Source organism: Cajanus cajan, chromosome 4 (assembly GCF_000230855.2).
Source record: "Cajanus cajan strain Asha chromosome 4, NIPB_CcT2T_4, whole genome shotgun sequence".
Classification (NCBI taxonomy): Eukaryota; Viridiplantae; Streptophyta; class Magnoliopsida; order Fabales; family Fabaceae; genus Cajanus; species Cajanus cajan.
This window is the reverse complement of record NC_138520.1, coordinates 19,851,242-19,866,440: the sequence shown is the minus strand read 5'-3', so window position 1 is coordinate 19,866,440 and position 15,199 is coordinate 19,851,242. Positions and strand designations below refer to the sequence as shown.

General features: G+C 27.5%; 1 protein-coding gene across 1 annotated transcript; it reads left to right on the top strand.

Annotated features, from left to right (window-relative positions):
- Positions 1–12,419: 12,419 nt before the first annotated feature.
- Positions 12,420–12,770, top strand: LOC109807185 (zinc finger BED domain-containing protein RICESLEEPER 2-like). The gene has a single exon (XM_083073444.1). It carries the CDS (start codon positions 12,420–12,422, stop codon positions 12,768–12,770), a length of 351 nt encoding a protein of 116 aa, XP_082929570.1.
- The last annotated feature ends 2,429 nt before the right edge of the window (positions 12,771–15,199 follow it).

Here is a 15,199-nt window from a genome sequence, read left to right as displayed (position 1 = left end):
TTAATATAACATTTTGTATATATGATTTAAGAGTAAAAGATTTTCAATTTAACGGTTGAATTTACAAAATTCACATTTAATATAAAGTTATTGAGCGGTGTAACACTTAGTAAAATTTACACCATTGTAATTATAACCCCCCTCATATATATATATATATATATTAAATGTGACTTTTACTAAGTATTACACCGCTCAATAACTTTATGTTAAATGAGAATTTGGTAAATCCAACTGTTAGATTGAAAGTTCATATCTCTTATAGATTATATATACAAAACTTTATATTAATCCAAGATGGTTTGATACTTCATTTTTATAAAACAAAATTGATGTAATATATTCATTTTAAAATACACTAAAATATGAACACTTTGATTACCTTCCACTTGTTGTTCAATTTTAACAAAATTTGATATACACGTATAAAGTGATATGAACTTTCAATTTAACGGTTGGATTTACAAAATTCACATTTAATATAAAGTTATAGAGTGGCATAATACTTAGTAAAAGTTACACAGGTATAATTATAATCTCCTATATTATATATATATATATATATATACATATATATATAGGGACAGGTGCACGTTTGGAATAGTGGGGAACTTGCCCCACTACTATTTGACATATACATAATTTTTTATCTAAAAAAATAATATATTTTAAAAAATAAAAATTATATTCTAATAAAATAAACATATAGATTCAGAGAAAATGTTTATTTATTTGATATCTGTCAAATTTTTGAAGGAAATTAATTCTCATGTGATAAAATTTTTTTTTAATAATGAATTAATTTTTTTAAAAAAGTTTAGTTATAATATATATATGTATATATATATGTATGTCTTAATATTCACATATATAATGTAATATATTAAAATAAATAATTTTTTGATAAAATAAAATTTTTAGCATGCATGTTTATCTTTTGTATCTTTTATTTATTGTATACGTTGATTGAAAAAATCAAAATAGTAAAATTGTATACATTGATTAAAAAAATCAAAATAAGAAAAATCAGAAGATTTATGTTCCATTTAGAATTGTTATTATAAGATATATTTTAAAATAAATTATCATCTAAAAATATATATTAGATATTAAAAACATATTTATATTGCTTCAAAAAAAAAAAACATATTTATATCATAAATAAATTAAACTTTATTTTTATAAAATTTAACATATTTAGTTTTATATTTTTAATAGTGTTAAATTATTATAAAATAAGTCTTTATGATTGTAGTTCTACCCAAACATTTAAAAAATGTCTATGATAGATAAATAAGTCATACTTAAAATATATATTTTTAAAGAAAGTTAGGTTCAAACCAACTAAATTATAATAAAATATAGTGTGACCTAATTTATTTTCATCTTTAATACTAATCGTAGATATAAAAAACTTGTAATAAATAATTATAATATATATTTATATCTTTAAAGGATATATAAAATGTTTAATATTACAAATATATATAAGAAATTAAAAATAAGAAATTAAAATAAGAAATTAAAAATAATAATTAAAAATAAGAAATTCCGACGGATTTATAATTCTATCGGAAATTTTCGATGGAAATAAATTCGTCAGAAATTTTCGACAGAATATTCTGTCGAAAATTTTCCTTCAAAAATTTCAGACGGATTTATTTTTCATCGGAAATTTTCGACAGAATTTTCCGTCAAAAAGTTTCTGTCAGAAATTTCTGACGGATTTATATTTCTGTCGGAAATTTTTGACAGAAAATTTCGTTGAAAATTTTTGACGGATTCATTTCCGTCGAAAATTTTCCGTAAAAAATTTACATTTTTCTTGTAGTCCCCCCACCCCCTTATGTGACAATTTTTTAGTACAATGCACTCCCCATAGCCTTAGTCATGCTTTGTACTCTCTCTAATGATCTTCTCTAGGTTCTCCTTTGTAGGTGTTTCTTAAGATTTCAAGATGTGTAATGAAAATCTAACCCTTGTCTTTGCTTTCAAAAGCCTCTAGGTTAGGCCTAGAGTCCAACCCAAACTCTTCATCCTTTCTTCACTCTTTCTTATTTTATTTAATTAACAAAACATTATTTATATTCATCATTCTGCTTGGCACATTCCCTATTTTTTACTGGATCGGGTTCCAACTTTGAGGAACTCCCTTGTGCTTCTTACTCCTACTGCTTAAGAAGAGGATTTGCTAGTTTGACATCCAACCATGGATGATGTTTTGTCCTTTAGAAAGGTTTTGTTAATCAATTGTTCAATGTGTTCCTTAGGCTAGCCTTATCTGGTGCAAGCACATTCCTCCTCTAAGGTCTAGTTTATTCTAGCGGCTTCTTCATCATAAAGTAGCCATGGATGAGAATCTCAAGTTACGGGGTGTCATTGTAGTCTCTTGGTGATGTCTCTATGGTTCTGCATCAAAAACATATGATCATCTTTTCCTTCATTGTTCATTTGTGAATTTTCTTTACGGGTGGTTGCAGTCTTTGATTAACATTCAAATTGATCATTCTTTTGTGGTCGATTTACTCTAATTTTTGCGTTGTAACTAGAGCAGCCAAGTGAAGGAAGCTCTTTCAATAGTGATCGTTCATGTGTTATGGGTTATTTGGCCTTTGCGAAATTGCTTGCGTTTTTGCAATACTTGTATTACTTCCACTAGAGCCATTGGTTTGTTCATATTATTGACATTCTCTTCTAGTTTGGCTTTTATTGGCACTGTTTATTTTTGGTTAAATGTCCTTATTCTTAATAATTTTTTATGGATGGCTCACCCGTCTAAGTTACAAAATATTATTCAAGTAGACTAACATTCTCCTATTGTTGGATTTATCAAGTGTAATATGGACGAAGCAGCTCGTGGTTGTCCAAGTCATGTTGCTTATGGTGGTGATACTTTTGGGATCATACTGGTGCCTTTCTCAATGAGTTCTCCTTCTATGTTGGGAATAAGTCTACTTTGCATGCAAAGATCTTAGCGGTCATGATGGTCATTTAGAAGGCAGTGGAGATGGGTGGAGGAATTTATGGGTTGAAAGTGATTCAAAATTAATTTTAATGGCTTTCTCTAATGTTTATATTGTGCCCTGGGAACTTCATTCTAGTTGTAAGCATTGTTTTCATTTAACATCTTCTATGAGGTTTTTTGTATCTCATATTTTTCGAGAGGGAAATGTGTGTGCGAATCGCCTTGTCTTTTATTGGTTAGATTATATAGGTGATTTTTTTTTTTGTGGGATAGGATTCTTCATTTTTGTTGGGAGGTTTACTCTTGTAATTGTTGTGGTCTTCCATTTTTTTAGGTTTTGTTAGTTTCATTATGGGCTTTGGTATAGTCCTCCTATTTTTTTTTTTAGGTTTGTCCTTGGATAATCTAAGGGAGACTGCATACACAAGGCAGGATTCGAACCCCTAACCTTGCTTAAGGGTAGATCAACTCCTACCGCTGAACCACACGCTTGGAGTTGGTATAGTCCTCCCATTGTTCTATGTATTTTATCTCTTTTTTATATTATATATTATTTCTTGATATGTTGTAAATGATTGGTAGACTTTGAAGTGTTAACGTTATTGAGATATTAGAGTTAATACAAGCCATACCTAATTTTTATTAAAAAAAAATAATTTAATTAATTAAGTTCATAATTTAATTTTTTATTTAAAACAATATATTTTATTTTATTTCAAAAACTTTAAGATGTTACACTTTCTATCTATCATATAAATTGTAGATAGTTAATTTCTCTCCTGTTTTTCTAACATGACGCAGATGACAATGTCGAAGGCATTCGTAGTGGTGATATCGTAGTTCTTATGAAGTGGGGACGGACCATGAATTCTTTTTTCTTTTGCTACATTTTACTAGTTGTTAATGCATCCAGTTGTGAATAAGGACCAACTTGATCCTATTCTCTATATCGCAAATTAGGAAACTTAAAAGTGTCACTGACTCCAATTATATTTTGCATTCATACGATCCATTATACCATTGGCCAATTTCCCATCCTTTCTCTTTACACTTTTATATGACGAAATAACCTATTTGTAAATTGGAGCAAATTAGAGAGACCCAAAAGTCACAATTAAAATTTAAAGTATCAAAATTACATAAATAATTATAATAATCAAGGAACTAAATATCTATTTACCTAAATTACAAAGTAATAAAAAAATTTTGCAAATCACATTTTATATGAAATAAATTTGTCGAATTAGATCAGACTAATATAGATTATAAAACTCTTCTTTCAAACATTTAATATTCAAATTTAAGACTACTAGTTAAGTTACATTACATGAGGATTGGGACGGATGCAAGACTGGCTCACTTATAGGGCAATTGTCCCCACAATAATTTTTTTTTGCATAAATGTTAACTCCTATAAAATATTAAGTGCTAGCCCCTAAAAATAATTATTTTAAAAGAAGGCAAAATATTAAAAAAAATAAAACAAATTGACATTAATTTTACTATTTTATCTTTCTAGATTTTATTGTTTATGATCTTTTAATATTAAAGACACATGGTAACATAAATACACATTTTGACACAATCTCAACTCCCAAACAGAGAGAGAAAGAGAGAAAATCGTCATTTGTTCATGGAATTAGGTGAAATTAATTTGTTTAGCTATGTTTTGTTCATCTACTAAAGAGTTTATAAGATTTTATAGCCAATTTAAAAATTTTATGATGTCCAATCTTAATATTGATTTTCAAGATGAAAGAGGATTACCAATCTTTCTGAAATGGTAGTTAAAACTAAAAAATATATTGTGTATTGAATGATATAATTATATTAAAAGTTAGTTTTGATTTTGTCCATAACAATTGCAATAGATGAAAACTATTTCTCTACAATAAATTCTGTGAATAATGAAATCCACAATCCTATGAGAAATGGATGATTTAATGATTGTTTGACAATATAATAGATGTATTTTTTATATATTATTGTTAATAAAAAAAAAAATCATACATTATTTTCAAAATATAAAAAAAAAATGCGTATGGAGAATTATATATTATAAGTGCTCAAATATTTTAGATTTTTTATTATGAAATTATATATTTTGTAAAAAAAATTATAATATTTTACTTTTGATAAAATATTATATACTATTTTTTTTCATTAACATAATTTTCTGGATCCACCTCCATCTGAAGATAAGAAATAATGATTATGAGGAAAGGGAAATGCTTCCTGAATAATAATAATAAACACTTTTTAAAAATTATTTTTAGTGTGTACTACTTTTCATATATATATATATATATATATATATATATATATATAATAAATGAAGATATAAAAAATTATAGGTGATATTGAATATGAATTTTTTTTATGTGTAAATAATAGAACTAGCGAGAAAAAATAACTCTGAATTCTTTAATATGTTTTTCCTAATGACGTTTGTGCTTCTATCAAATTTTAAAAAATTTAATTAATGGTGATCAACTCTACATTTTATTTTTATAAATATAAAATAAATTAAGTAAAAATGTAATATACTCTAAAAAGAAAAAAGTTATAATTATTTTACAGTTTAAATCATAATCCTCCAATTAATGCAGTGGGTAAATAACTTAAATATTAGTTTCATTCCTGAATAAACAGGATTTATTGTATATTTGGACATCATTTTTACTTTTAAATTGTTTGTTCTGTTGTACTGAGGGACCAACTTGATGTGAGTGTTTACCTTGTATGAAACACATAATTTACTTGTAAATGATTGGCTCTTTTCTAAATTTTATGGCATTTAGTACAGCTTTAAAATTAGGCATTCTGTCACTCTCATTTGTTTATTTATATTCGTATTCTTCATCAACTAAATTTAATTTCAATTATTTAAATTAAATTTAATTAACCAAATTTAACTCACCTCGTTTACCTACCTTTCAACTCAAATGGTATTTGAATTTAAGTTCGACTTTAGAACATGTACTATAATAATTGGGAATACGCAAATCCCAATTTCATTTATTTTAGACCTGCCTGGAGACAGACATTTTCATGATCTAAACTTTATATTTAACATAAAAAATTACATTAATATAAATAACTTATTTATATTTCTATTTATATTTTTTATTCATGAAAATTACGATGATGACAGTGACAAAATTTAAATAAAAAACTTTATATATATATATATATATGAGGGGTTATAATTACACTGATGTAACTTTTACTAAGTATTACACCACTCAATAACTTTTATATTAATTGTAAATTTTGTAAATCTAATAATTAGATTGAAAGTTTATATCACTTTATACAAGTATATCAAATTTTGTTAAAATTGAACAACTTAAAAGTAATCAAAGTGTTCATATTTTGGTGTATTTTGAAATGAATATATTACGTCAATTTTATTTTATAAAAATGAAGTATCAAATTATTTTCGATCAATATAAATTTTTTTATATATAATCTAAAATATATGAACTTTCAATCTAACGGTTGAATTTATAAAATTCACATTTAATATAAAGTTATTAAGTGGTATAATACTTAATAAAAGTTACACCGATTTAATTATAACCCTTATATATATATATATATATATATATATATATATATATATATATATATATAAAAAATTAACTTTCAATTTCTACTACTTTAACAGTTTTATTTTATCACTAGTTTTATTTTATCACTAATCGATGACAATTTGAAAGATTAGACTTAAATGTTGATATATGAAGGAGTGGATATGATGTTAAATGTAATAAGTATAATTAAAAAATTAGAATATATAACTTTAAAATCTAAATTTATATTCTACTTACTCCCTCGATCACTATAATTAATATTGCTTTTGGCAACACTAAAATGGTCAAATTTTATGGTAATTTTATGGTGTGCATAATAACATGAAATTTACAATATCATGATTTATTGTTTGTGATCTTGTTATTTTTTAATTGCGAAATGACCCTTAAAACCACTTTTGTTACTCATTCCATTTACAATCGCAACTTTTTCATGTTTAATATATTGAATTTTAAAAAACTTAGGGGGTGTATTGGATTAGGATTTTAAAGGATTTTTTTAGTGAAAAAGAATCCTGCGGATTTTAAAAGACTTTGCAGGATTTTCATCACTTTTAAGATTTTGCAGGATTCTACAAGATTTAAAATCAGGATTTTAATGGATTCTCCAAGACTTTTAAATCAGGATTTTAATGGATTCTGTGGGATTTTGTGGAGTTTTGACATTTGATAAGATTTAAAAAAAAATTCATACATTCAAATTTAAAAAGAGTCAAAGATAAAAATAATTAAAAAAAACAATAATGTCTAGATAAATAATAATAATAATTCTCCATAATATTCTATCATCTTTTTATAGCATCCACTATCAATTGTAACAATTCATCGGAATCCTCCTTGGTTCAAGCTTCATAGTTTTCTTTCTCTTTTCCTTTTTCTTTATTATTTCCATGTGAATCTCCCATTTGAATTATTAAAATAATATATGTTGAAAACCAGTTATATAAATAATTATGGATAAGAGACAAAATCAATAAAATTATCTTATTATTTTTAGAAGCACACCAATTATACAAGATCGAATATATCTTGGCTATCCAAATGGATCAAATATCTCAACCATTATAAAAAAAATGTAAAAACGAAAATATAGAAACAAAAGATAATTTTTTATATAAAAAAATTAGTATATTCGATACTGAGAAAATATTTAGATATATAATCTTTTTATATAAATGGAAGTATTTAGATATAGAGAATATATATATATATATATTTACTTATTTATTTTAGTTATATATTATATGATAATTTTTAACGATATTTATAAATGTAAATTATTCTAACAAATATTTTAATAATATTTTATTTTTTAAAAAATAAGCTAATGAAGACAGAAACATAGAAAAAAAAAAAAGATGAAAAACTCACTTGAAAATTATTGAAACACTTGAAAAATCACTTCAAACAATCTTTCAAAATCCGTTAGGTTTGGATGTGATTGTTTTATGAATCTGGTATTTATAAATAACACTAGAAAGTCCTTCAAAATCCTTCTCACACAACAATCCTTTAAAATTCTTATATTTTTGAATACCAATAGATTGTTTTTAAGTTGTAAAAAATCTCAAATGAATACCAGTGGATTTTAATGGACTCTTTAAAAAATCTTGAAAATCTAGATTAAATACCACTGGATTGTTTTTAAGTGACATAAAATCCTGATTGAATACCAATGGACTTTTTTACTCAAAAAAAGTCTTTTAAAATCCTACGAAATCCTAAACCAATACATCACCCTTAAAATAGATCTTGTTCGATGGATTTTTTTTCACAATTATATAATTTTAAACACCATTAAAATTAAATTCTAATGCATTTGTGATGTGTTTTTAATGTAAATGATATTTTTTTATATTTTTTTTTGGTGAATGATATTTGTTTTATATTGTTTCAATATGAACAGGTATTAATAATTAACATATATCATAAATCACTGTTTAAAGGATCGTAAGAATTTTTTATCGGTAATTAATTAAAATGGTGGTAAAAACATTCCTAATGGTTTGAAAAAATATAAGGTTTTCAGCTGTGCTCTTACCAACATTTATAATGTCTGCTACAAATGAATTTTTTAAATGTCTCTATCCACCCATTTATTGATTTTTCACTATTGATGTTAAACATTCAAAGAGGTTTTGCAGGGTCCCTGATCCTAGTCTGGAGGGACATTAACCTAAGATCCAATGCCAGAAGGGGCTTAAAAAATTTAAAAGATCTATATTGTTATGTAGTAATATTTTGTTAAGCCAAAAGACTAGGTCCCTCGGTTATCTTAATTATAATTTGTCAAAAAAAATAGTTACCTTAATTATATATAAAAAATAAATAAGATTGATAACTTTTTACTTATAATAAAGTTCTTTTAACGTTTCAATGATATAAGACAAAAAAAAGTAAAAAAAAAAAAAAAAAAAACACTAAAAAATATTATACGCAACAAAATTATCATACTGTGGTTGCGTCTTAAAACACACTACAATAATAAATATTGTTTAAAATTATATTAATATTATGTTATATAATTATTTTAATATTTTAAATATATTTATTAAATTTTTTTGATATTATTTAATTATCTATATAAGTTCTATTTTATTATAAAATTTGATTTATAATTATTATTTTAATTAGTGAAGTAGGAGTTATTTTATAAAGTGTATTTTATTATTAAGTTCATGTTATTTGATTAAAGAAAGGAGTATGTTTAATTCTATATATATTATGTTAATTATTTTATGAGAAAGGGAAAAAGAGAAAGAAGCACGTGTTAGTAAATGATTAATTATTATTATTATTATTTATTTTATTAATTGAGAAAAAGGGGGTTAGGGAAGTTATTCGAAGTTACAAGTCATTTTCACGTATTCACTTCTGACCCTCATTCTCTCTTGTACTCTGAAAAACAAGGAGGCTTGGGAGAAGAAGATCAACCCAATTCTGCTTGTGCTTCGTACTCTATTCATCAAGGTAAGGGGGAGTGGGAAATCTCACTTGGGGGTGTGGAGATATATGTTGGGTAGTCAGATTGGTCTTCAATCCCTTACCTAATGTATGCCTATAGGAACAAACACTTTATGAAAATTTTCTATTTTACTTTCTGATTGTTTTGTTGCATTCTTTGTGTAATTATGAGTGTGGATATATGTTCAATTTCAATAATGGATATGTTTGGTAGCGAGATTGACCCCAATCTCTTGCCTAGGGGTGTGAAAAAAAACCAAACCAAACCGAACCATTTAAAACCGAACCGAACAGATCCAAAAAAATAACCGATCCAAACAGCAAATATCCGAACCGAACTGATTTTGAAAAAACCAATTAACCGAACCATTTTATTTAAAACGGATCGAATCAAAACCTCTTTAATAAATCCATTTTAACTTTTTTTTTACCAAAATCCCTAATTTCCCAAAACCCCTAATTTCCCAAATTTCGAATCTGAACTATAACTGCTCCAAAATCCAAATCTCCTACCCACGGTGCGCTATTGCTGCAAAATCTCAAAGACATTGCGAATAAAACAAAGTTGCATTGTGCTGCACTACGAAATCGCGAAGAGCCAAAGACGTCGCGAACAACTTGCACGGATGAATATGATAAGGTACTCAATGTTATATCTTAAAATGTGATATTGGTTTGCGATTCCGTCTTTTTGACGTATTCATAGAACACCAACTATTCCGCTGAAGTGTTAACCACTATTTCTCCCTTTCCTTTGACATCGAGTATTCTCCATTACCTTATCTTCACTTTGGTGAGTAGGTCTTGTCTAGTTTATCATCCATGCATCTATGTTGCTATCTGCAGCATAACAATAGGTAACAAAGAGTATTATTTCCTGCTTTGATGATTGTTTGCTTCTCTAGCAGCTTTGAATGTGTTAATTGACAAATTAATCATTATTTTCCTTCTCTGCTCCTAAGCTTGTAAGGTGTAGATTAACTTTGTCAAAGTCAACCTGAGAGGATTCTTATGCTTCAAGCCATCATTTCTTTTTAAATAACCACAAATGAATCTTAAGCTTCTTGTACTGCCTGCATCATCACTACTTCTTTTTAAAAGTCTTATTGTGATTTTGTTAGCCCCCACTTTTCCAGATTGGGCTTTGAGTTTCCAATTATTTCAATTTCACCAAATTGAAGGGTTTCTCTCTTGGTCATATTAATTTCCTTCTCTAGGAATTTTATTGATTACTAATCAAATTCAGTAATATCTGGCATAATATTGTCATAAAATTTCAATTGGTGTCAACTTGTCAAAGGGTCTTATTCAAAACAGAAAAAAAAATGGTAGCAGAAGGGTTGATCATTTTTTGAATCATGTGTTTTTTGTCATACTCATGTACATTTAATTGTGATATGGAAATTGAATCTTTGTAATTCCTTTCTTCTGATTCACTAGCATCACAATGAATATAATTCTTTGTAGATAATGTTTTAACTTTTTTCTGTAATCAACAGCTACAAACTATTTAAGTAAATACTTTTAAGTTATAAGCTAATGTAGTTCATTTTGTCTACTCAGGTGGATGAGTACAGATCCCAAACATTGGATGACATAAAGGAAAATGAACCAGAATTTTACAGTAGAGTGACTGCTGTGTTAAGACGAGTTGAACTTGACTTTGGTTTGTGACTCCTTCCTTGGTGCAAAGTTGTATGTCTAATAGGCTACTCTTTTTGCTTGAATTTTGTGGAGAGAAAATTTATTAAATTTTGCTCAATATTTTTCAGTACCAACAATGATTAAGTTTATGTTCCCTTACAGTAACTGTTCTTTAAACAATTTTGGAATTATTGAGTCTCTTCTTTTTTTAATTTTATTACGTTTTCTTATTTATATTCAATTGTGTGTAACAAATTATCTTCGTAAAAGTTATGTTTTATTCAATTTCATTTGTAATACCTTGTCTTGGCTTCCTTTCTATGATCTCAATTAATTAACATCCTATTTTTCTTTTCTATTGTAGAAAAACTACATGGCTGAGCTAAATGAAACTTTAGTTTCTGACACTATAGAACATCTAGCTGAACAAATGTTATCGCCTCGCGATTCTGAAGGGCGTAATAATCAATCTAATGTATGGAATCACTTTATTGAGGAGCCAAAGCCCAACATAGATAAGAGAGCTAAATGTAACCCTTATGGTACATTGATTAGGTTTGAGAATGGAACAAGTGCTATGTGAAATCATTTACGTAGATGCAAGGGTATATCAAATAAAATGTTGAGCAAGAAGCAAAAATCAAACTGATCTGGAACCATGGTTTCTTTCCCTTCATTGGCTAGGCCCAAAATTGACCAACAAGCATTGAGAATTGCAATTGTCAAAATGTTTGTGGCAATGGAGCTCCCATTTCGATGTATCGAGCATGAAGCTTTTCATGAGTTTTTAAGCACTGTAGCTCCCTCTCTTAATGTCATGTCACGTACTACTCTAGCACGTGATATTTATAAACTTTGGGATAGTGAAAGAGAAAAGTTGAAGGAATTTATTTCTCAAAACTGTTAAAGGGTTTGCCTTACCATAGACACATGGACTTCATCTCAAAATTTGAGTTATATGTGTTTGACTGCTCATTTCATTGACAACAATTGGAAGCTGCAAAAGAAGGTGTTAAACTTTTGTCAAGTCACTAGTCACACAGGAAAGACCATGGCTAAAAAGGTTGAACATTGTTTGAGTATATGGGCGTTGAATCGTGTTCTTACTTTAACAGTTGATAATGCCTCGTCAAATGATGTTGGAATCTAAAATCTAAAAAAAGGTTAATGTCTTGGAATAGTTTAGTTATGAAGGGAGATTATATTCACATGCGTTGTTGTGCCCATATTTTGAATTTGATTGTGAAAGAATGTTTAAGGATAACATTGATGCTATTTTGAGAATTCGCGGTGCTGTAACATATGTACGATCTTACCCTTCTAGGTTGTCTAAATTCAAGACATGTGTTGAGAAACAAAATATTGAATACAAAGGCCTTGTTTGCTTGGATGTGGAAACCAGATGGAATTCTACCTACTTAATGTTAGAGGCTGCATTGAAACTTAACAAGGCTTTTGAAGAGCTTGAGATGCAAGATAAGAAGTATATCGAAGTGTTAGAAAAGGTAAAGGGTGTTCCTTCATATGCTAATTGGGAATTTGTGCGTGCAATCCTACCATTTCTAAAATTGTTTTATGATGCTACTTTGCGCATTGGTTGATTAGTCAAAATTTTGATGGTGAGGTGGCATCTAGTTTAAAATAAAAAGTGGAGTCTAGTTTGAAATTACTTTTTCAAGAGTATAATGGTGGAAGAGATGAAATAGAAGTTAACTCACAAGAAGCTCGATTCAATGAAGGAAGTAGTGATGACCCTTATGGTTATAACCATTTTTTTTTCCAAAGAACTAGCTCTAATAAATTTGAATTAAGCAAATACTTGGAGGAAGCCTTAGAAGAGAGTTACATAGATTTGGATATTTTGAGTTGGTGGAAGCTCAACTTAGGTAGATTTCCAATTCTTTCAAAAATGGCTAGAGATTTGCTTGCTATACCTGTTTCTACAGTGGCCTATGAATCTGCCTTTAGTACTGGAGGAAGATTTCTTGATCAATATCATAGTTCTCTTACACCTAGAATGGTAGAAACACTTATTTGCACACAAGATTGGCTTAAAAGAACACAACTAGCATTGTTTTCAAATGAAAATGGGGATTTTGAAGAGTTGGAGAAATTTGAATAAAGTAACAAGCTAGATCTATTTTATACTGCATTATTGTATTATATACTTATTATAGTTTGGTCATTGATAACTTTTTTTTTATTTTGCAGCAATTGTTTCATTCCCCACCAGACATTGCTTATTCAGCCTCTTCTGTTACACTTGGAGATGATTGAAGATGGATTATTTAGTTAATGATAAATTTGGACATTGTAATTCTTGTTGTGGCTCATGTTGCTTTGACTTAATTAGTAGATATTTTGGTGGATATAATATGATCATAGTGATTACTTAGTGGATATTTTGATTTGACTTAAAAAGGTATATAGCCTTAGGTGAGACTCAAAGTCAAAGTAACAAGCTAGATCTATTTTATACTGCATTATTGTATTATATACTTATTATAGTTTGATCAATAATTGATAATTTTTTTTTTATTTTGCAGCAATTGTGTCATTCCCCACCAGACATTGCTTATTCAGCCTCTTCTGTTACACTTGGAGATGATTGAAGATGGATTATTTAGTTAATGATAAATTTGGACATTGTAATTCTTGTTGTGGCTCATGTTGCTTTGACTTAATTAGTAGATATTTTGATGGATATAATATGATCATAGTAATTACTTAGTGGATATTTTGATTTGACTTAAAAGGGTATATAGCCTCAGGTGAGACTCAAAGTCAATTGAGCAAATACTTGGTGGGTGGAATGTTTTGAATTGGATATTTTCAAGTTTCTTTTAAGAATTAAGATATATATTATAATTCTTAATAGGTGGTGTGAGTTGTTTCCATGGATGTCTTTATTTTTTCATGTTATAGTTTATTCCTTTTACTTCTAAAAAATAGTTTTCAAATCTGGGTTTAAAAATATTGGTAAAAAATATGATTAAAAAAATAAATTTAAAAATTGGGTTAAAAAAATTGCTTTACAAATCTGGTTCAAAAAATTGGATTAAAAAAACTAGTTCAAAAAATTGGTTTCAGAAAACTGGTTTTAAACCAGTTTTTATTCGATCAATTTTGGAAATGGATTAATCCATAAATCTGGATCAAAATTGGTTCAAAACTGATCCATTAATTAGGTTCGGTTCAAAACCGGATCAGAAAACTAGATCAGATCGGAATCTACTAAACCAATCCATTTAAAAGTGGATCAGATCTGTTTGGATCAGTTTTTTAAGAAAACCAATCCATGCCCACCCCTACTCTTGCCTGATGCATGCCTACAGGAATAAGAAAATTGTGAAAGTTTTCTGTTTAAATGTTTGATGTTTTTGTTGTGTTCATTGATGAATGCTGAGCATGAATGTGTGCTTAATTTTGAAATTGGATATGTTTGGTAGCAGAATTGGCTCCCAATCCTTTGCTCGATGTATGCCTATGAAAATAAGCACTTTATTAATGTTTTCTGTTTTGTTTTTTTGACTATTTTGTTACGTTCCTTATGATTATGAGTATGAATATGTGTTTAATTTTGATATTGGATACTATCACATCATGTTCACCGTTTAAATTATCGTTCACCAACATCTATACCAATCCACGTCAAGTTTATCTATCAACATGAAAATCATCTATCACAAGGTATGTACGTCATTCATCATTATACCATCCATCGTCGTCAATATATATATATATATAGGGAGCATATCAAGTGAGAGGGAATTTATTATGAGAGATGAGAGGGTTAAAATATAACCCTTAGATTAATTTCCTCTCACTTGATTAAACCCCAAATTTTCTCTCATTTGATTAATCTAAGGGTTATATTTTAATCCTCTCATCTCTCATAATAAATTCCCTCTTAATAATATCTTATTCTCTTCTTAATAATTAAAATCTATTGAAATAATAACCATTAATCGCAATATAAAATAAAATCATCTTCATTTCCTTTAATTAATAATTATTAAAAAATAGAAAA

Coding starts and splice junctions, on each gene's coding strand:
- LOC109807185 (XM_083073444.1), top strand. CDS start 12,420: ATGTTTAAGGATAACATTGATGCTATTTTGAGAATTCGCGGTGCTGTA.